Here is a 24,961-nt window from a genome sequence, read left to right as displayed (position 1 = left end):
TTCCACACTCAATTAATGCAAAAAGGTTAGTAACAGGTTAAACCACAAATCCGTTTACAGAAGTCAAATTGAAATTTCTCCGTACATTCAGAATAAAGGAATCCCTATATATCGGCACAATAACACAAAATAGGTTGTACAATTGAGTCAAACAATTTAAAAGCGTATTTCGGTTGTAATTAATCAAAATGTTTTGATATTTTAATATATGTGTAATGGCTTTTGTCGCCTGTTTCGCTAGTGTTTCCCTAGTCAGTGTCCAGTAATGCTTTGTAGTGAAAACGCTCCCAAGTATTTATACTGGAATACAAATTCCAATTGAGTACCACGATATTACCATTTTTCATAATATCCTAAAATACTACCGTTTCGGAAAACCATTACTTTCGATTTGTCAGTATTAAGTTCCATACCAGTATCTTCACAGAATGATTCAATAAGGGTGATTTGTCTTTGTAAGTTTATAGCTGTGTCTGCGAAACTCGATACATCGTCTGCAAACATTAGAGGGTATAAATACCCTATTGTGTTGGTAACAAATATCCTATTCGTAGAATTAGCCCTAAGATAATGAACTCAGTCATTCATAAACGATGATAATATTACTGGTGATGGCACACAGCCCTGCTTTGTCGCAATGGAGCACCGGAAGAAGTCCGTAAAACCGCCTGTTGCTGTTGACTGGAGATCATCGGTAGATATAAGAGCCTGGACGATGGAATCTGGTAATTTCAAAATTTTAATTGTTCGAACATAGATTGTAATATCGATAGAAAATTATCACGAACTCAATTTCTGTTCAGACATTGCTATAGTTTTTTATGTTGACAGCTATCAAAAGTCAACGTGAAATACGTAAAATCTACCTCGTTGTCGTAGGATATGTTTTTGAATCAATGATTGCAACGTTAATATGTTGTCTATAGTAGAGTATTTACTTTAAAACGTCTAAAATATTATCGTATAAGTGTAAACATCAGCGTTGACAATGAAAATCCACCTTTGCATATGCAAATAGTAGGAGTGGCTATATGCGCATGCACAGTTAAAGCAATTTACTTTATCCTGAAAGTCGTCTTCAGGAATAAGTAGCGATTTTTCACAATTAACAAACGAACATTTTAAAAATCAAGAGCCCCTAATTGGCTGACAATGTAAGGCAAACACTTATGTATAATCATGTATAGACAATATAAATTAGGATACACGCATCCTTCATTTTAGACCATAGAATCGTTAGAATCGTTAGTAAAACTTGACACAACCTGGAAGTTATAACTATGATAATAATCGAAATGTCTCTATGTGTGAAAACATTTTTTTTTTGTTTTATAACTTTGTATCATTTACATAACATTCAAAACTTCTGTACTAAAACCAGGGCAGAGAAAACCAGCAGTCACTTAACACTTGCCCTTTTAGCACTTCTTATAAACGGAAATAAATATATATTGTAAAAGGTAAAACTTTAGCAGGCACGATATCCCTTCTTCCTAAACTGCAAGTTAAATCCATCTGAAATAACTACTTTAGGCCACCCACTTCTGTAGTAGGTCCGGGAGAAGATCCACTTTTACCGCCAATCCTTCGGTCTGTTGACTTAGAATTTTTATATTCGTATGAGTCAATAATACAACAATTTTACATTTGAACTCGTACTGGAACTTTAACGATTCATCTCTGGTGATTTCGCTATGGATCAGCCTGTTATAACTTCACTTCATAACAATATTTTCATATAAACTATCACTTGTGATTGCACCGTGTTCATTGTACATTGTGTTTCATCTCTGGCGAGTCCGCCATAAATCATCAAAGCCGAGTTTTATAACTTTATAACACTATTTGCATATGTACTAGTACTGTAACTGACTAACTAATGAAGCCACCGTATACTATGGTTAGAATACAGCCTTGATTTTCATTAAAGGATACTGTTGATATGCAATCATTGAGTGCTACGTTAACTGTTAACTTTTCAATTTTCGCGCGTGTTTAAAAGTCCACCTTTTGCCACTCATTCAATACACACTCCCTGCATCATTGACAATAAGTCAACCAATGAGGTTGAAACTCACTCCGCTCCTTCTTAATCATTTAAAATTTACTTCATATCATCTAAGTATTACTTATTCATCTCTGGCGTTTCCGCCGTGAATTAGCGACGCCGCTCATATGATCTGCGGATTATCTTCTTTAATAATGCAATCATTTTATAGTGTAGTAACATTAAACGTACTATAATTATGTACAACAATCTTTCAATAACACATCTTTACAATATCATAAGACATGATCAGATGCATTAACATTTTTACAAAACTAGACACAGTCGACAAAACCCATTTTTTTCTAAGGAACACATTTAATAATGGCTAGTCAGCCAAAACAAGCAACTCATCTGTTTGGCAATTATAATGGCCGCTAAGCCAAATGTTCAATTATAAAAAGTACAATATTTTTATTTATAAGCAAATACAGGGCAAATCACTGAATCTTACACACAACAATTAATTATCTAACAGTTTATTAGCAACTCGACTCATATGATATAATTAAATTAATATTCTGAAAATACTAATTTTAATTCCAACATTCTGAATTTTTAAATCTTCTAAACCAAATAATCCAGAATTATTTCCGCAAGGTGTGTAAAAAATTAATTTTGGCAAATCAAACCAATCAATTACATTTACAGCCAATGAATGAACATATCCTAAGAAACGATCAGATGCATTCAAACTGTTTCAAAACTAAACACAATCCACACATCCCATTTTTTGTCTAAGGAAAACATATTATAATAGCGTGTCAGCCAAGATTGGCAACTCATCTGTATAACAATCATATAATTGCAGCCAAGCCAGATGAACTTAGTCAATTACAAAAACAAGTTAAGAAACAATATTTGTATTTATTAGCGAACACAGAACAAATCCCTGAAATTTACATAAAGCATTCTTACTTATATCTCAGTTTGTTAACAACTCAACTTATTAAAAAATTAAAGAAGTATTTTTTGAAATTTGTTTTTAGTTTAAAGCTGCACTCTCACAGATTGAAGGTTTTGACACCTTTTTTAATTTTTGTCTTGGAACGAGCTAATTTTTGCAAAAATCGATGGAAACCAGTTATATTGGAATTTGCTCTTTCCAAGACAAAAAATAAAAAAAAAGTTGTAAAAAGGGTATATCTGTGAGAGTGCAGCTTTAATGCCAACATTCTGAACTTAAAATCTTCTAAACCAAAAAATCCAGAATTATTCGGCATTGCTTCAAATCGTTCTCGTTCAATTCAGAAAAGATTAAATTTCATTTATAATACTTATCTTTATGTGTTGACTATATGGCCAAAACTACGGCTGACCCTGACATGTAATATTATACCAGAAAACCACAATAGGCGGGGGAACACCATCGGAGCGCGGCACTTGAACAGGAAGTGACGTCAACGAAAAACAGCTGCCATGAGGTGAACAGCTCATCTGTTCACAGCCACGTGGTGGAACTGCGGGATCCGTGTAGCCCCGACCTCATTGTGTTGCATTGTTCTCCTACGTGTTCCCCCCCCCCCGAAAAAACAAAAAAAGTCAAATATTATTAAATAGTATGTTAACTAAACACTCACTTTCTAAGTAAAACTAGAAGCACTTGATATTAAAATGGCGAAAAAAAATGCAAACAATTCTCCCTGGTTATAAATTATGTATAAACTGAATAAACTCATATTTTCTACATGTCCCATATTTTCACTGCATAATCTGAATCTTCATGTTGTACATGTACGCGTCATTTCAAATAAATACAAAAAACATATTTTTAATACGACTTACCCTCTGTAAGAGGATTAGAATCATGCCTTGTCCGGTCACTGCAATAAACACGGACATCTGCCTACTGCCCGTTACGACCTCAAATTTAACAATCAATTGTATCGATTTGAACGTATCGGTTCCCCAAAGCTTATTGCCTTTACATTTATATGCGCACGAAAAACTCGTGCGTATGAATCATTCTTGCTTATAAAGCGCCACCTGGGGGTTATTGCTTTATAAACAAGGGAAACACATTTCCTTTTATTTCATTTAACTCAAACGTAGACAATAATATAACGTGTTTGCAATATAGTTATTAAATGTTTGTTTGTTTCCATTTAAAACATTATGGACATTCAAACAGGAATATATACATTATACAATACACTGAACGCAAAAGTAGTATTTCAATGGCTAATCATACAGAAAAGTGTTTTAATTATAAGCTAAAATAGATATAGTCTTTGTCTTAATGTGATGACACGCAAACATCAAACATCGTATTTTTTTAAATGGCTAATGTTAAAGCGCTTTATGTCGATTATGGAGTCGGAGCCTTCCGAAAATATTTGTTTATAAGAAATGGGGAATTATAAATTAAAGCAATCATTATGATCCTCAAACGAATTTCTATGTATTTCAAGTGTATTGTTGTGGTATACAGAAAATTACATTAGCATTAATACAAATTGGATTATATGATTATATTGAAAGCATAAATGGAAATGATGTGATACAATTAACTTATTTTGATTGAATAATCATAAATCAAGATATTTAGGAAAATGTGGAAGATTACACTAGGAAGACAATGAAAGACACAACACACTAAGAATAGTCTATGTCACAAGTATACGAGTTTGCCTTGTTGGTCATATTTGTTGATGTCATCAGGAATGCCAAAATTTTATTGCTATGCATTTAAAGCTTTTAGGGGAAATATACATTGATAAAATCGACCTGCAATACGACTGTTTTGCCTCGGGAAAATGATAATGCACAAACTGAATGAATGACATTGTTCCTATTCAGTTGAACATTTGGATATATTATAGGAAAAAGGATCCTTTGTCCCATGCTTGATAATGTGTATTAGTTGCAAATAATTGTCGGTAGTAGCTGTTTATTGAATTTAAAACAAATCTTGATCTGGATAAAATTATAAAATATTGTTCCTTAATAAACAAACGTCAAAACACATTCAACGAGAAAGACAAAATATAAGTTGTAAATATAATATGGAAATATACCCTGTTCAATTTTGCGCCTATGTTTAATTTAACCAATATTGATATATTTTCGCAATAACTCTAAATAATTAAATGTAAATCCGATAATTAGTTAGCTTTCCTTGTTAAATGAAAATCAAATTGTTTTGGGTTAAATGATTCAAATTTATTTCCATAAAATATAACAATAGGAAAATAGGATTTAATCTACCTCATTGATGTATAATCATTTGTTGCAGTAGAAATAAGATTAAATTCACAACAAATTTCGTCGCTATATTTTTGGGCAGAATAAACATCATATTTTCGCAAATTTACCAAATTACTAAGATTCATCAAAAGCATTTATCATATTCCGTACTAATATAAATATACCAATTTTGATTCCGAGATTTTAGTATGCTCATTTCAAAATATTAGATCGCAATCGAGTTATTCTTTTAATATACATGATCATGTAACACAGTCCAGTCTATTGTTGTATAGATGTTACTCGATATAATTTCTATTTTACTTAAAAATAAATTAAACACCAGCATACTAATTACATCACCGAAATTTTATTTTCTAACTTTAGTAAAAATATATTATAAAGTCGGAAATAAATAATTTCATTTCTCCGTAGAACCAAATACTAATCTACGATCACAGAATGGGTATTTCATTTTACGCATCTATCATATACGCTTCCATGAACTAGCTTTCTAATTCATAATGGCAATTTTCTTTGTTTTCGGTAATTGAATAAATCAATGTACCCTATATGCAGTAACGTTATATGATTGTTTTGCATGTACTATTCTTAAAACTCTTGAACCTGTAGATATCGCAATTTATTCCACATGCACAAAATATATTTTAATGTATCTAACAATGCCCATACTTTTGCTTTAAATGTTATCATTTATATTGTTCCTTTATCCAGTCTTAATTGTACAGTTTAGGGATTATTGCATGCTGAAAAACATACTTATAGAACAGAAATATCATGGATGCTTATATTAAAATCAAAATTGTTCCGTTGTTTCTGGCAATATATTTTCTTCTTAAGTTAATGTTCAAGTTCAATGCATTCTATGGCAAATGTGTTCTTAGAAGTTAAATCCATTCCATCACGTCTAATACAACGTTTGTCTTCTCTTCTCGCAGGCGCACCATCCGTCCCCGGGAAGCTCGTATAAAGGCGGAACGTTCACAGGATACTTGAGTACCGGCACTGAGGGAGAGCTGCTATGTAGGATGTTAAAGGCGGCGTTCAGGAGAGGGCTGATGTTCAACTTGGGAAAGGAAGGAAGAATTGTCCTGGATGGCATTTCATTGTATGAAGGATCAGTGTTTAATTACCGGTAAATTTTATAATATGTAAAATAAGAGTCAATTAAGAGCGTTCATGAAGGCATAGGTGTTAACTGTTTTAATGTAGGAGAACTATGTTCTGAGTGCCATCTCGTTAAAGGAGCCCATGTATGACTAAAGGGGCCCATGTAGGACTAAAGGGGCCCGTGAAGGACTAAAGGGGCCCATGTATGAACTTTTTGGGCTAGTATTACTTTTTTTTTAAAAGTACAATAATTATATACATCACATGTACAAAGCCTGTTGTAAGTGGTTGTTAGGTTAAGCCATTTTTAATAGCATATAACGTTTCAATAAGTCAGTTGTGGAGTTCAAAATAGGTAAAGTAAGTTATGTTTACATGACGTATAACTAAAGCAGCGTATGAATGCTATTTTCATGTTTTTCGGTAAACTAAGGAGTTTTATTAGTGTAATAACCGCAGTTAAAATATAAATTTGATATTGAACTTCAAACTAAGGGGTGAAATTATCAACTTTTTTAAAGCAATTGCATTCACTTCCCTTTCAACTGAATAAATACGGCACTTAAGAATCTGTAAATGATGACAAATAATAATTGATCGTAAAGACAGTTGCATATGTTTCACTGAAGATGTTTTTAGAAATAAACACAACTGATCGCTTATTAGGGAAGTGTCAATTCTCAATTTTCGAACGTATTTGTTTCAAAACATTTCCTTCCGTACACAACATTACTTCAATGGTATAGCATGTATACACTCAATATATTATCAATGGTGCAGAATGTAAAATAAGGATTCCGAAACATGCAATATAGTTCTTTGGTAGAATACAGCGTTTAGAAGTCTTGATAACATATTGCTCATTACGGGAATAAAATTGGTTCATACCAAAAAAATATTAGCTACGGCTCTTATTAAAATGACGGACTGAATAATTTCTTATGTAATATTCAGTATTAGGCATATATACATAATTATGAATACAATATTCATACAATATAATTATTTTTATGGAAAAACATATCGCAAATGATCTTGTAATTGAATGCAATGTGTTTTTCAACATGTTTTGTTTATAATGTAATCTATAGTATACAAAAACAATGTACGAGGATCACGGAGCACGACTTCACCGTCCATGAGGTTTAAAAATAATGTAGACTTCGTTTAAAATGAAGACCATATTCGTAACGTAACATTCAGTGTGTAACGTCAGTTAAAGAATCATTTCCTGATTTTCCTGCAACACCAATTATGACGTGTTTTCCGACCATTTCATAGTAATTACGCGAAACGAATCAGTGAGAGAGGCAAACCCATTTCATAGTAATAGCGCGAAACGAATCAGTGAGAGAAGCAAACCCATTTCATCAAATGATTTTTTCTTGTAATAAATTTATTGTTTCAGTCAGTGAACTCCTATTAATAAAAGGCGCACGGTAAGCTCGGAAGTGATGACGTCATACAACTGACGCCATAGATTCTTAAGTGTGTTTGCAGTCAAATCCTAAATATAAAGACATGAGCTTTAAATGAAATTCTTATATAATCATACAAAAATTGTTTCTTTAGTAGCAGGTGGTAATATACAATGCGTTATAATAGAATATTGCGTAAACGACGAATTTTGCATGCGCCGTGGGAGATCTTAAATCCCAGTTTAATTGCAAAAACCGTTGGTCAAATTTTACAACTCTGATTCCGATTAACCCTGTCAGAATTAATTTAATAATTTAAAATTTAAAAACAAACTCACAGGGTTACTTTCTACAATCAAGTGCAGAATCTGATAATATTACATATTTGCAAACATTTAAAAAATTGTTTTTTTAAAAAAAGAAGACCTGTTGATAAAGATATCACTTTCAATTCTATACTCATTATATGAAACTTTAAATATGTGCTTTGTTTCATGCGAAATATTAAGATTGAGTTAAATGCATTTTTTATCGTAAGTTTTAATATCAAAACCGTAGATATTATGAGCAAAAAAATTTGTACACTTACTCACATAAAGATTCTTAACTTGGGTTAGAAGTCCATTCATCACATAGCGTTTAAGTTATGCCCTCTGATATAGTGAACACAAACGGACGAGCGTTGAGCATCCCATCATGGTAGTCTTGTTAAATGTTTATATTGCATGTATACCGTCCGTATGTTTACGACTTATATCATGTGTGTTTAATGATCAGCTGGATATGTTTTTTAAAATAGCTGAAATTGTGGCATTGCATCTTTTTAAAATATTACATTTGAATTATGGGCTGTCTTCACGCAAGATATTCAAAGAGTGAAATAGTATAATACAAATACAATACGGTCAAGTCACCATATTATTAAGAAAGCTCTATTAATTAAAACGGAGGCGAATAATTTCATATTTAACATATATTATGTGCGAAGAAAATGCGGATTAACATACTTAATGTTATGCCTCTCGATGAAATACGGAGTTTTATCATTAAAAATTTTTGCAAAATTAGGATTCAAAATATCAACTTTTAAAACTTCTATAAAATTACATTTTAGGTACTTGCTCTTTAACAAAACTAATTACGTCTGCTTCGAACCACAAAATATTGCCAAACCAATTTAAGATTTACAATAGGTTGCATAAGTTTAAATAAAGATTTGGAAATAAACAACTTACCGTTTATTAGAAAAATGGTAACTATGTTTTTCAAACTTTTTCATAAACTATCAAGCTGAATGTGCGAACATTTGCTTGCATTAAAACCGACAAAAACGGATGTTGTATCAATGTAACCAAATATCAAAAATGTTAAAAACGACCTTTTAAATGTTAGCTCTATAAATGGCCGTGTAGTAATTTGGTTATGGACTAATGCCCTGTCTAATTTAAAATTGCTTTCGTTATTATTTGATGCATTAATAATCGTTCAATAATTAGTTTTCATAAAAAGTTTGCACAAACAAAAACGACCGAATTATAAACTATAAAAAAGTGCGTTAATTGCGTTTACCCCGTCCGTTGGGTAGCGGCGGGGGGGGGGGGGAAATTGTTTTTGAAATGAATATTTAGAAAAATAATAATAATTAAACTCTGAAAAGAAACTTTTTATTTCATTTTATTGTAACATGTTATTTCATTTCACCCTTGATCAAAGAAATACTATAGTTTTACTCGTGGATTCGCCACTCGTAAAGATATGTTTTTCCATGAAGCTCATGAAATAAATTACGATCTTATACTGAATTGAACAAAAATATCCTGTATGTCACTGTCACAGTTGCCGTGAAATTTAACATTGTTGAGCACTGAATTCAAGAATTTTCAAAAAAAATAAATAAAACTGCAATGCAGCTCTTTTGTTTAAATGCCTCAGATCATTTCCCCAGTACTCAAGCTAAACAAGTTACTGATATACTGTTTAATTAAACTTTTTAATTACACACTATAATTGAAACGTGTTCCTATATATAATGTAGAATGTAGACAGATTAAAAGAGGTCAGGAACAACTATATGTGTACAGAAGAACCAGTTTGCTTTGGGGTTATTTATACGTTGCATTTGAAACAAAGTTCAAATTATCATATAATACGTTGAAAGTATAAGTTACATGTGTTTGTATATTATTAACGTTACTATCCAACTAATGTGACTCGCGAGTCCTTCCTACATGAGTGTGACCTCAGATGTTACCTACAAAAAAAACAGTGTCTGTATAGTTATAGTTTACCGTGAATCTTACAAAGTTGCGGATCAACTTCGCATTACGTTGAATTCATGTATATATGCAGTTAAACTTTATTTTTAGTAATTGGTGGGATTACTCTAAATACGAACGTACCTTAAAAGCGGAACTGGCTGTCAAAGGTATCACAGAGGCGATCATAGATCAGACAGAGGAGTTGGAAGAAACTTTTGCTGTCGATGGTATTGACATTTATTTGTCTTTTCTGTTCGATATTCTTATCTTTATGAGAATTAAAATATATACGTTATTGTGTTGTTTATCACAATCCATCGTTTTCTAACGACCATTACATTCGTTTTTTTGCTTACATGCAGTTTGGAATTGAACTACATGATTACTTGAGAAAAAAAATGTTAAATACAACTATTCATAACGACATATAACTGTTTCATATTATGGATACTTTTAAATTATTCACTTAACGTTTTGCTATATCAATGTCTTGAACTCATTACTAATTGTGTTTCCCTTTAAAACAATGATTTCGCTCAGTATTTGTTATAATCTCTTACATATTACATGACAACAAAAATCACGTTCCATATCATAATAGCAGACAGACAGACAGACAGACAGACAGTTGATTGACTTGCACATAGTACATCGTCACAACACATACACATTATAATACAATTTGTCAACGTGTATGGGCAATGATAATAAACAATAATAAATACACATTATAACATACAAATATGTAGAAAAAAAGAAAAAAGACAATAAATAATAAATGAGAAGGTGAACATGGTTTATAAATGAAATTAAGTATTGACATTTAGTAAGCTTGATCTTATTTTAAGAGATTCTTTAACAAAGATACAAAGTTTTATAAGTTCCGTTCTGTTAGTTGAATTTATTAACTGGATATATTTAAATAATGACGGCTTTACAAAATAGTATTTCTTTAATTATTTCCTTCTAAGAGCATCAAAATGAGAACAGATGCATATAAAGTGAAATTCATCTTCGATATCCAAAGAATTACAGCATTGACAATATCTTTCAGCTCTAGGTATGTTATTTCTGGCATATCTACCAATTTGAATACGAAGCGGATGAAAAGATAGACGTAATCGACTAAAGTAAAATCTTAAATTTCCTGGTAAAATATCTTAGTAAGTTTCATATCAAAACATGATTTAACTGTTCTATATATATCCAATACGCTACAATTTTCAACTGTTCTGAACCAATCTTGTTTGAAAGTATCGTATAATCTACACTTGAAAGCTTCAATAAACACAGCTACATCAATATTTAGAACATTATCAAAGACGTGGCTAAAGCCAAAATCATTTAACATTTTATAAACATTATAAATAGCTCATTGTTCGTTTAAATATGCAATGGGTATGTAAACAATTCGTATTCCAAGTTGAATTTAACCCAATCAGAATATACAATACAAAACATGTTATTGAAATGTTTAATATGTTCGACATGACTAATAATACCTAGTTACAATTTTGTTGTCCTTTCTTTTTTTGTTTCATTTGATTTTGTCGTCAGTAAAATATTCAATATCATGTCACAATAATGTATCATTGATATATAAGCATTTTTTGTTTATATCGTTTATATCGCTAAAGCCAATACAGTGCAATTTTCAGTAAGTGGGTGGAGTTCAATATCGTTTGTTATTTCAGGTTTATCTTTGCTGGAAGCTTCACGGAGTTCTTAAAGGTGCGGACAGTGGAGTTGACAGGGGTATAACAGAGATGTGTTGACGTTCTAAAGGACTCTTAAAACAGACGTTTATGGTTGACGTATTATAGAGCGTTGTTTACTTATACTAACATCATATAAGGCTAACTGTGGTTAATCTCGGTGAAAAATTATTGTGTTTTGAAACTTCTGTATTTTCAAATGTTCAGACTAGTTAGTTAAATGAGAAGGTAAAATGGAAGTAAAATGTCGTAGTGTATACAATATAGTTTATATAGTGTACTTTCAGCGATTTCGGTAGCGTTTTTAATAAATATCTTAATTAATAGAAACATGTATACATGATAACAATAATAATCACAAGTTGCTTTTGTCTATTTCGTAAAACTTCTTTCGAAAGTAAGCAAAGAGTGTTTTTTTTTGTAATTTAACTCTCACACGTTTGTAAATATGTATTTCATTTTAAGTGCAACCGGCAGAAAAACTTAATTCCATGCAGACGTATAAATATGCACTGCTTTGCTGTCGAGCTATATATAAGTCTTGGATATAATCGTTTTAAAATGTATTTGTCAAATGTGTATCAGCATTACGCAAAAATACTAATATATATTGTTTTAATTTCTAAATTAGCATTTTGTTATGACGTCCTGGTCACTAAAATTACGTATATATAGTTCTTAAATATCATAATAATTTTATTTAATTTATCAAAGTACTGCAGAATAAGATTTTGTTAAAATATATGCATACAAAGACCTGGGCCCCGTTTTACTAAAGGACTTACGTAAGCGTAACTCCAATATTTCCGTAAGTTTTTGCGTACGCACAATTTTTTAGCGTAACTGCGTTTTACTAAATAGTTCGTACGTACGTATGCACGTAAGTTTTTGCGTAAAACTACGTTAAAAAAAAGCATCCGTAAGTTTGTTATGAAAAGCGTAAATATGGCCGACGGATGAGATCCCCGACGTCGACAACCCCGTAATTTTCGCGATAGAGTAGATTTGTTAATAATTTGAACGATAGTGAGGTAAAACTAAAGTACAGATTATCCAGGCAGCCAATAAATGATTTGCACGACCTCATTGAAGACGACATTAAACCAAAAACCATGCGAATTCATGCCACTCCAGTGATGACAAAGGTAAAACATGTTTATATTTGATGAGATAAAATCTGATGGTACAGTAAGCGTTTCAATAGCTCATTTCTATAGCTCGTTTCTATAGCATTAAGTTCTTTCATGATAGCCTCCCTTTCTCAGATCTGACCTTCACCTTGGATGTGTCAACGCTTGAAACTGTTGTTTTACAAACTTTCACATAACTTTCTTTTCCAACTGATTTGAAAACAAAGGCATCGGAGGAGCACATCGTAGATATTAAATCATGGTTTAAACGTATTTTGAAAGACTGTGGATTGTTTTTATCAACGTACTGTAATGTGAAATTTAAATTTTTATCCGAATATTCTCTCTATCCGGATGAAGGAAACGAGTGTCTGAGATTTAAAAAAAAGTTGTTTGTAATAGTGTTTGTGCTTTATTTCTTTTGGGTGTCATTTAATCCCAATATGTGATATTGCATGACATTCATTTATTTGCAACTTATAATCTACAAACTGAAATGTGCTGTGTTCTGGAAATATTGTAGTCTTGGCTCTTGCCGCAATGGCACATCTAGGTAAACATCATTTTACCGGTAATTGATACAAATAGAGTCACTCAGGTAGGGTTTTCGCTTATTGTTGCGCTTTTCTTCCAAAAACTTTGTTGCAACACAATCGTTGTTGCCTTGATTACTTCCAAACTCTTCTGTAATCAACCTCATATTCTCCTTTCATTTCAAAATCTACCGTTTTATTTTAAAAATGCATACAATGATACATTAATACAAACATTTAATGCCGGGAAGGAAACGCAACGATGTCATTTAGTTTAGTTCTCAGTATGATGTCATTTGGCTAAAATTTAATGTGGTTATCGGGTAAGCTATCGATAAGCATAAAACTTGTTGTTTTTTCAGTGCTGTATGTCTAGTTCAAAATTTTGATATATACATGTTACCGGTACCCACATATTACCTTCATTTTATATATGTATGTTTCAAAAAGAAGTGTTATATTATATTAAACTGTTTTGTTCTTTGTTGTACCGGAAGCTCCTCATAACACCGCAGTTGTTGGCGAAAGGGGAATTCTAAAGTGAGGGTGGACTTGTTTATGGCGTCTCCAGAAGCTCTGTATGTGTATGATACTATCTGTTTGGCAAGTAAGTAAAACTTCATGCTGATCATTTAATGATTTCAATAATTTATTTGGTGTTGCATGAAAATGAAATTTTAAAGATGTATCAAACTTTTTTTTAACATACATTTGAAATATATATAATTAAATCCAATATGTGATATTGGATCTTGAAAATTCATATACATTTTCCTACTAATTATGTTCTTTCTCATCAAGAAAAAATAGGCTCTAAGCATGGGCAGTGTAATTGTTAATCATAAATATTTCATAGAAAATAATAATTTAAGTTAATATAAATAGCCTGGATGGGTTCCACTTTGAAGTTGTGGATACTGTTTTGTGAGCAACAATGACAATGTTAATGTGCACATTCCATTGTCTTTTTTCAGTAATGTATTCAACTTTATGACAGGCTTACTAAATAGATTTTATACCTATAAAAGCAAAGCCAATTTAGACAATTAGGAACATTCTTATTCATGAAATGAATTAAATCACCTTTTTCAGTTAAAAGTTGACATACAGTCTTTCAATGAAATACATTAAAACTTGTGGAATAGTCAAGAAGGCTATTTCTATGTTCAACAGGTTTTTTTTATAAACCATTCCTGTTCAATGTAACTTAATCATAATGGAAAGCTAGTTAGCAAGTCTGTTGAATATTATAATTTTACTGCTCACTTGAAATTTTGTACCAATAGTTTTAATTCTTATGTAATGTAGTGGAATTGTGTTATAAACATCCAAATAGTAAAATATCCTATAAAAATATATTTCTTTGATAAAAGTCTTCTCACCAGGAAGCATATTATAGAAAGCCATAAGGCATTTCATCTGTTATATGTTATTTTCCAATGAACATTTTTTCTATATTTAAACAAAATCATTTTTTTTTTAATCAGATGCCTTCATAAAACAGGAGGATTTTTGCAGATCACCCCAGAGAAGTTTGCTGCACAACATTATTGTGCATTGATGGAGGGGTGCAGTTTGATGGACAGATTCAAGTTGCACCAGGAAATGCACCACCACACTTGTGGCTAGTTGACCCCAATGACCAGAGGGCAAGAGCAGCCCTCATTGCCAGATTTCAATATAAATACCCTGGATGTGTTAGTTAGTCATCCAAAACATTTATTGTTATTTAAACATTTATTGTTATTTTTGTCTTCACAAGTGTCAAAATGCTTACCATTCCATTTTTAATGAACTTTTGGTTATTAAAAACTGTTATTTTTTTCTTTTATAGTTATTTTGAACAATTTCAACCGTTTAAATTGTAATGAATAGACATTTGAGGTTATTTTTTAAACATTGTTAACTTAAAAAATACTTTGATTTTGTAATCTGTTGAATGATGTTTCTCTTACGGTATTTATGTAATGTGATTTTTGTTCTGATTTCTTGCCCACTTGTGAATGTATTAATTTGATATGTTTATATACAGTAAAATACTTATTGACATAGGGTATATGTTTGTTTTATAAACTGTCTTGTTTCCCAAATCAACATTACTGAGTGTCGATGTGGAAAATCACAAAAGTAGTTTTGGATTGAATCCAAGATCTCATAGTTTGTAGGCAGGTCATGTTCCTCTGTATAATGGTAAACAACAAAAACTCATAATACTGTCAAGGGTAGTTATTGCACTTAGTTTTTTTTGCATTGTTGGTGGCACCATTTTTGCAGTATGTATTGAAGTAAAAGCAATCAAGAGGAATAAAATGTCATTCTAGGGATTTTATTAATTATTCAATACAAAATAGAAAGTGTGCATCTCAATATCTCAATAACATGAAGTGTTTGTGCTAATATTTGAATTCCATAGATGTATCATTATTATTATTTCAACAAAGTGAAAAGACAAAGGTAAAACATATCTATCTGTGAAATAAGTGAAAACTTTATTTGTGTGAATTTAAAATTGACATTTTACATCAAGTTTAACTTGAAAAACAACAACACAATAGTAGCAATCATTATCAGAAAGGGACTGTTAATAGATTATTTATTTTCAAATTGCTGAAATTGAATTATTTTACCAACTTTTATGAAGAAAGACCAAAAAGCAACTGCTATAATCATATGAACAACATTTTAATAGTAAATCTAAGCCTAAAATGATTTAATTTTAAATAGCCTGACTTTGGCAAAATAAAGCATTTTATGCCATATTTTCTGAGCTTATTTAAACTTTTGTAGTGTTTTATCATTGCTACAAGCATTTTGTTCACATTTCATAGGAAATAAAAAAATCAATGTCTAACCATATAAAACATGAACAAGTCCCTTTAAAAATGATTATACATGAATTTGATGCGGTATCATTTTGATAATCACTGACATTACTTATGGAGAAGATGATTATAACAATGAACAAAACAGTACATGAAGGCTGACAATCATAAATATGTTAAAATAGTGTTGACAGTATAAATAACAATTTAAAAACACATTTACAAAACAAATAAATTGACATATTATCTCTCTAAACAATAACCAATTTACACATTCAGCTATTGGTAAAAAAATACCATATCATAAAATGTATGATTATGAGCCCCTTTTTTGTGATTACAATGTTTGATAGATGTCACTTTAAATGAAAGTGCTTTTCCATATGTATTTTAATATTAGATTTATACTTGAATATGAATAGGTTGACAGGTAAATAAAGATTTATTAAATGCAATAGTGAATAAAATATGAAAAGCTTCAAGTGTCAGCAATATTTAAGTGGATTGTGAGTTTTTTAAGTAGATAAAATAATCAAAGACTTCCAGGTATATGATTCTACTATAAGACTTTTAAGAGGTTTATGTTAGAATGTTTGTTGATTTAAAACAGTTGCTGAGTCACATTTTATTTAAGTTATCATTCATGAAATAAATTGTAATAAAGGAGACAGTCAATTGTCAGTTTTTGTTGATGTAATATTTGCTCATAGAGCTCACTCTGGCATTTAAGAAGTCTTTTCAAGTTGCTTGTAGATGGAATCTTGGAAACTCTTGTCACTTTTGCTGCAGTTGGTGTTGTACTGAAATATAAAAATACACCCATTTATATAAGTACTTTTTTCAAAGTCTTACTTAGTCTTTAAAAAAAGAATTTCAAATGTAAAAATATTTAGACAGAAAGGTACTGTCTGACCTATAATTTTATGCATACATATCTTAATAGCATGTACAAAAATCTGAGTACTTGCTCCAGTGACCACTTTGGTGTGGCTTAAAGTTTCATTTTAATATATATTTTTCACAGTTTTGGGGTTTTGATAGTAACTGTTTAACCTTTTGTATCCATTGCATGACTCTTTTGGCATGAAGACACTGCCATAACACAGTCTGTCTCAAGTTTGTATGTTTACTTAGTCATATTTTGTGTTCTACCTTTTTGGAATCATGGCAGCCCCCTGGGACATTGCAGGAAACACTATGTTGGAGGTAAATTGACATAACTGCAAACGATGAACATGTAGCTGTTTTGGCAGTATGGTGCAGCACCAAAGATGATGGACTTGTTTCGTTTCTGCAGTAAAATATATTCACATATAAATACATAAGTGTTATTTAAAATAAAAAATATACATATAAATGACCTGAGAATCACCAATTCTTTTAGAATAACATCATTATATGCTCATTTTTATTCAAATTTAATAACACCTTTATTAAAAAAATATTGACCGATACATCCATGATATTCATTTGAGGCAGGTAAGAAATCTTACTATTTTAAGTAAAGGTGTCAACCCCAGAAAAAAAACTATGGCTTAATCACCAATCAGCTGAATCATCTGTAAAACAATTTTACCAAATTTCCAAAAAAGCATCTTGTAATGGAATTTTAAAGCTGCACTCTCACAGATTTACCATTTTTGCAACTTTTTTTTATTTTTTGTCTTGGAAAGGGCAATGTTTTGCATAGATATATGTAAACCAATGATAGAAGATTGCTGACAAAAAAATCAGATCGTAGATTTTCATTTTTCCGAAAATTAATATTTATGGCTTAGACCGTTAGTAACAGTTAATGAAAAATGCATAAAACATCAATTTTGGAACTTATTTATTAAAATCTGAGATCTAATATTTTGTCAGCTGTCTTATATAACTGGTTTATAAGGATTTTCGCAAAAATTGGCTCGTTTCAAGACAATAAAATAGAAAAGTTGTCAAAACGCTCAATCTGTGAGAGCGCAGCTTTAAATATGTATTAACAAAACAATAACTTTAACGTGATTTTAACTATAATTGTAAGATTCCTGAAATAATTAAAGATGAAAGATAATTTGCAAATAAGTAATAATTTACCTTCTCCTCCTGCTCATTGAACTTTGGAGGAGTCACCCCGTAGATATATAGGCCAGAAGTGGCCCTTCTATGTATCAGAACAGATACGGAGTCACACCACCTGTCAGCGCTGCCATCTGACGCCTCCTCTTCACGTCCATCTTGATGTTGGTTAATTTCTTATTAAACTCATCAAGAGTTCTAATGCAGACACCCTGGGCATTCAGTCTGAAAGTCAAATATTTTTTTCTTTAAATTTTATTACTAAAGCTTCTTAGACTAGAGGATATCAGGGACGGGCGGGTGCTATGATCAAAACATACTAACAATAAATTGTGAAAGAAAGAGTGTGTGCCCGACGGCTGACACTTAAAATACTAGTTCTGGCTTCCATAACTTTAATGTTGATATTTATTTGTTTGATGTTTACAACACACGTCCAAAAATGTAATATATAACGTGTTCGCTGAAGTTCTTTAGCTATACAAATACATGTGTAACTTACAAATTAACATATATGGATACCTTTGTGAAACAAATCGTTACAATATTTGAATAAAACAACTATACTTATATAAAAAATCAGTATAAAACTGTAACATAGTAGCTGATTGTCGTCATCCGTCATAGTCAAAGTTCCAAAACAATATTTAAAAAAAATACCCCACCTCTTTTCATTCCTCTTCCACGATTTTTCTTCATCGACATGAGTAATGGTTGGACTTGCTTTCAATGGCATGGCTTTCATCAAGGAATGAATACCTCAGCATTTCATGCTCTACTCTGGACCAATTCTCTTTCCTTTTAAACTTTTGCGGCGTCGCCATTGTTTATCTTTTTGACAGGTGCGCGCCAAGAGAGATTTCTACCTCCAATCGGAGAGTTACGCATTATTTATTCCTACGCAAATATTTACACTTACGAAATTTTAGTAAAACGCACGTACGCAATTCGTATTATTTACGTAAGTTGAAAATGTACGTAAAAACTTACGCACAACTTACGAACTGTTAGTAAAACGGGGCCCTAGTGTATGGACGATTACTCATACTTCACCGACAGTGCCAAGTCGGTTACAATGTTTATAAATGACTGTATTTTGATAGCTGTGTCCTGTTTGCTGTCTTTCAGCGTTATACATACTTTGCTTCGTATTTGTTTTTTTGTTGATCTGTATGACTTTAAACACGGTATTCGTAACATGTAAAGCTACTTGGCCGGTCTTGATGTTACCACTTAATCTTTTAAACAATTGAAAGTCAATTTACAGGTAGCGTTAGCAATTTCAATTAATAAATAGCTTACTATGATGTAGATTTAAATAAAAGCTGTCAAATGGCTATAAAACAAGATAGAAAACAACAACAAGAACAAAAATCAAAATAACAACAACATTAATTAGCATGCACTTTATCATAGTCTTTACCTTGTATCCTATCTTGTAAACTGTGGTTTAGGTAGCGCTGCGAGGTGATGGTCCGTTCTGACCTAACATCATATAGTATCGTCCTGTAGTAATCAATGCACTATAAAAGTGTCACTATGTGAATTATAAACAATGATTTGTATTGATTTTGTACTGTAATTCTTCCTTTTAATCGGAAAATAAAGACGAATATGCATATTTTGTTAACATTCAAACCTGACTTTGCATTTCCTTAAAAAAAATATAAATATATTTATTTTCAAGTTTTCATTGTTTTGGCTTAACGGTTTCATATTATTGCCTGGTAACTTTGTAAAACGTGGCATGTCGGTTAATTGAAAATTCCAGGACAAACTTGCCCTCTTTTTGGTGTATAAGGGAATAACTTTGTGAAACATTGCGTACTCGTTATTGTACGTCCAGCCAGAATTATGTTTGCCAAGTTTGCCCCTATGTTTCGTTTAGGAATCGTTTTCGAATCTTGGCGTAATTGTAAGTTGCTAAACCAAGGACAACGTTTCCTTAATTTCCTTTGAAAGGTTCCTGTTATGACAATTTGCACACTCGCCACTGGCTAGACCTAGGCCAAGTTTGCCCTTGCTTTAGAGGTTAACATTGTGAGGCATGTCGTTATAATTTCTGGAAAAACCAGGACAAATTTGCTGATGTATTTGTTTTAGGGAATACCAGTGAAAGAACATGGCGAACATCGGTCCTTGAATTGCCAACAAGTGTTGTGCACTCATTTTGATTTAGGAGGTTAACATTGCTAGTTTTGTTTTACTCATTATGGGTCACATCTAGTTTGCCGAGGCACGGAATCGAACCAGCACTCGCTTCTTACCGAGGCGACCCTAGTATGATTCTCGTCTGTGTGCATGTGGGTTTGGTTAGTGGACACCAAGGCAGACAAATGGGTTTCTCTTTATGCTAGGGTTTCCTGCACAACACCAACATTAAACTGTCAACGAGAGTGACTTAGTTATCTTCTTCATAATAGTCGTAAACTTTATTATAAAGCTAAAAGTTTGATTAGTTCGAGTTTGTCCTCATGTTTGTTAAAGAGCGTGACATTGTAAAAGGTAGCATTATCGCTACTGGAAAATCATTTGACACTGTTTGCACTAATATTACTATCAGAGCTTAACATTCTAAATAAAAGCTTATGTTACTCGTTAGTAGCAAAAACAAGTATCTTAATACAAATGTGATGTCATTTTGATTTTAGAGGGCATAATTGTGAGACCTTGCTTATTGTTATGTTATTTTTAAGGAAGTGTTTGCCTCAATGTTTGAGACTGTCATATGAAACAATGCCGTTCAATTTACTGCCTTAGCCTCATTTTTATATAACCATGAAACATTGTAAAACTCGGCGCCATAGTTACGGGCTGAACGTAGAACAATCTTATTTTGTGTGTAGAATTGTACTGTGTCAAACTTATCGAACTCGTAAACTGGATAGTCTAGGACAATGTTGCCCTTGTAATTTTAAAAGATAACACTGTGACATTGGCGCGAACAATACTGATTTAACAAAGGGAAAGTTTGCCATTGTTTTAGTAAAATGAAGAAAAGTTGTGTACGTGTATTACTCTCACATATGAAATAGCACGTGTAGCTGATATCACACGTGGGTCTGTAGGTGTAGCTAATATCATCAGTGAATTTGTAGTTCTAGCTTAGCTCATATGTGAAATTGTACGTGTAGCTAATTTACATGTGGAACTGAACGTGAAGTTGATCTCACATGTTAAACTGTACGTGAAGCTAATCTCACACGCGGATATGTACGTGTAGCTAGTCTTATATGTTAATCTGTACCAGTAACTAATCTCACTAATCTGTAAAGCCGTACATGTACCTTATATCAAATGTGAGACTTTACGCGTAGCTAATCTCACTTGAAAAACTGTACGTGAAGCTGATCTCGAATGTGAATCTTTAGGTGTACCTAATCTCACATGTGAAACTGTACATGAAGCTTACCTCACATGTGAACCGGTAAGTGTATATAATCTCACATATAAAACTGTACGTCTACCTAATCTCACAAGCGAAACGGTAAGTGTAGCTAATCTTTCACGTGAAACTGTACGTTTAGCTTATCTCAGTTATGGAACTGTAACTAATCTCACATGTGAAACTGTACGTGTAGCTTCTCTCACATGTGAAACTATACGTGTAGCTTCTCTCACATGTGAAACTGTACGTGCGTCTTCAAACACATGTGAAACTGTACGCGTAGCTTATCTCACACGTGAAACGGTAAACGTTTCTAATTTCACATGTGAAACTGTACTTGTAGCTTATCTTACAAGCGAAAGGTAATTGTAGCTTATCTTCCTTGCGAAACTGTACGTTTAGCTGAGCTCACATGTGAAACTCTACGTATAGCTACTTTCACATGTATAACTGTACGTGCAGATAATATAACATGTGAAATTGTTGCTTTTCTCACTTGTGAAATTGTTCTTGAAACTAATCTTACATGTTAGACTGTACATGCACCTTTTCTCACATGTGAAACTGTACGTGGTGCTAATTTCCCTTATGAAACGGTAAATGTAACATATCTCATAAGTGAAACTGTATGTGTAGCTAATCTCACAAGTGAAAATTTAAATGTGGATAATCTCATATGTCAAACTGTACGTGTAGCTGCTGATATCACATTCAAAGATGTACGTGTATCTTATCTCGTATGTGAAAGTTGCAATTGAGTAAAATGTCGTTAACGAGATTTCATTTTAAACGTGTACTTGACAACACATAATCGCATGACAATTTGGAAACGTGGCGATAAACCCATTTTCAAAACATTGACTGTTAGACCACGTCCAAAGCGGGACGTAATCAATGGGTTAAAACGTGTTATAAAACGTCATATACTTAAAGACGCTTAATGTTATTGGATATTAAACTTTTAATCGTATTCTTGGTGTATATTTTGGTCATGGTCAGGAAACAATGATCAGACCATTTGCTCCAGCCAAAACACTATAATGATTTCATGTAATATACCAATGATAGTACATTTTATCACTAGTATAGCAGGTAATACCATTTCATATAACAAAAAGTACATTAAATCACCAGATTATCAAAATGACATAATGTAATTTTTATAAACCTCATGGCCAATGTCAGTTTGTGTTAGTCTATAAATCATGTCTAGAAAATCTGGTTCAGCTCTTCTTTCTTCCAGCCCTTCCAATATTTCACTGTCTTTTTTCTTGCGTGTAACTCGTTCCTCTGCCTTATAAAGAGAAATAAGAAGTGAAGTGATGATGCACATGAATCATCTGGTGTTGGATATGTTTCTGGCAAACTGTAATTGGGTATTGGCAGTCTTTTTTGGTCATGATTTGTTGTATTTATAGAACTTCACATTATATTTTTTGTCATTTGATGATACCCAATATATTTATTTTTTTTACCCTTTTAATGCATGTGTGTTCATGATTGTAAAAATATATAAATAGATCATTTGAAAGTTGGTTTATTTTGACTTCTCAAAAGAGTGCTTATAGGGGAACCAAAAGAGCCTTGATTGCTTTAAGAGACTTGAACACTCTTTAAGAATATATAATTAACACGACAGGCATGGGAGCTCGACCTGGCCTGGTCACTTAACAGAGGTGGTCAAAGTACTCCATTGGACCATACAACCATGTTCTACTAATTGATGAAATACAGACCCTTTCTTGGTCAATTATTCAATGTTTGAATGACAACAAGAATTGACTTGAGAACCTATATAGGATTTCTTTACACTTATTGTTAGTGTTGTGCCGATGATCAATAATAATCGACAATTGATCGGAAAGGCCTACGTCGGCGACAATTGATCGTAAAGGCATACGTCGGCGACAATTGATTGGAAAGGCCTACGTCCGCAACAATTGATAGTGAAATTTGGAAACACAAAACAAATTGATATCTTTCTTTGTTATTATTGTACACATATATACACTACTAAATGTAGGACAAAAATCAGCGCCTGTTGTTCTGCCTCATGTTATGTAATAGTAACTTGTAAACACTAAAGGACAGTTGCGTTTTGAATAAATAATGCAATTTATACAAAGAAATGTACAAACAATATTGCATGGGAACATTGGTGCTTAAAACTGGTGCATATACTGTATGTGCATGCCTTAAATTACCAAAGATAATTAAATAATAATTAAATTGATTAATAATCGATCATTGATCGGTTTCATAAACCAATTATCGATTGTAATTTTTCTGTCCGATTCCCAACACTACTTAATGGTCTCAAGTTTGGCAAAACAATTGTTTATTTGGTACTCCTTTATTGTAAGTTTTGCACAGTATGAACTGGCAAATGGTTTTTGGACACACAGTGGACTTGAGTAGTCAGTCTTTGGTGGCCATATGGCAGATTTTGGTAGATGGTAGCCAAAATGTGGTTGAATGAGCTCTGGTTTGACATTTGTAAAAACCGGCTGGTGCTTGTTTGATAATAATACGGCTTAACTGTAACCACATTTTTTTTTATTTTTTTTTTTTGAGATTTTACATCAGGCAATAATGACAAAGTGAAACCACAGTATGTGAGTGAAACTGAATGTAAAGAAATAACTCCGCAAGGGTGAAATGACTGTTTAAGCAAGTTTGATATTTGCCAAAAGGAAACCTTAACAACAAGTGATCAATTAATTTGAAGTAATGATTAAAGGCAATGAAATATTACTATTTTGGAATAGGAAGAAATTAATAAAATTCATTCCATTCTATTTGTCTGAACGTCATCATAGCTTATAGTATTAAGCAGAATTTTTTAAAAGACTTTGGAGGAAGGTAAATTTAATTTACTGTATTAAAATATGATATGACAGTGTATCATAAGAATATGATAAATCATGACAAAAATTAATTCTGTATAATAAAAAAGTTAGAGGTTTTTATAGCAAAATTTATGTGAATACATTTTTTTGTACTTGCGTCTAAAAATAATTTGAAATTTTGGCAACTTAGACCTGCTAAAATAATCACCCTGAATACTATCAAATCCCTCTGAATGTTCAGCCTTTCTGAACGAATCTCCCTGAATGGTCTCCAGAAAATATGGCATGTATGTTTTTTATATAAAGCTTGTTAAACACTGGACGCGCTTAAGTAGGGATATTTTAGGGTTAGCTTGACTTTTAATATTGAAAAAGAGATGAAATATAATTAAAAATGTTTAGTGATTTTATTAATGTTATGACTTT

The 24,961-nt window shown here is 32.0% G+C and overlaps 1 protein-coding gene and 1 long non-coding RNA gene across 5 annotated transcripts in view; one reads left to right on the top strand and one right to left on the bottom strand.

Moving 5' to 3' along the window:
* LOC128240879 (uncharacterized) overlaps nt 1-15,852 on the top strand; it is a 31,596-nt gene extending 15,744 nt beyond the window's left edge. For 2 of the 4 annotated variants that reach the window (XM_052957859.1, XM_052957856.1), the window contains exons 8-11: nt 6,193-6,389; nt 10,149-10,267; nt 11,735-14,025; nt 14,906-15,852. In XM_052957859.1, the coding sequence (XP_052813819.1) occupies nt 6,193-6,389; nt 10,149-10,267; nt 11,735-11,769 (351 nt within the window). In that variant the 3' untranslated portion in view covers nt 11,770-14,025; nt 14,906-15,852. The remainder of the gene's footprint in view (nt 1-6,192; nt 6,390-10,148; nt 10,268-11,734; nt 14,026-14,905) is intronic. The other 2 variants (XM_052957857.1, XM_052957858.1) reach the window with 2 other exon arrangements.
* Nucleotides 15,724-18,310, bottom strand: LOC128240880 (uncharacterized). Its single transcript, XR_008262332.1, has 2 exons — nt 17,393-18,310; nt 15,724-17,040 (listed from the first exon to the last, which is right to left on the bottom strand). It is a non-coding gene; the product is annotated as an uncharacterized LOC128240880 (long non-coding RNA).
* Between the last annotated feature and the right edge of the window lie 6,651 nt (nt 18,311-24,961).

Source organism: Mya arenaria, chromosome 7, assembly GCF_026914265.1.
Source record: "Mya arenaria isolate MELC-2E11 chromosome 7, ASM2691426v1".
Lineage (NCBI taxonomy): Eukaryota > Metazoa > Mollusca > Bivalvia > Myida > Myidae > Mya > Mya arenaria.
This window is presented reverse-complemented; position numbering and strand designations above follow the sequence as displayed.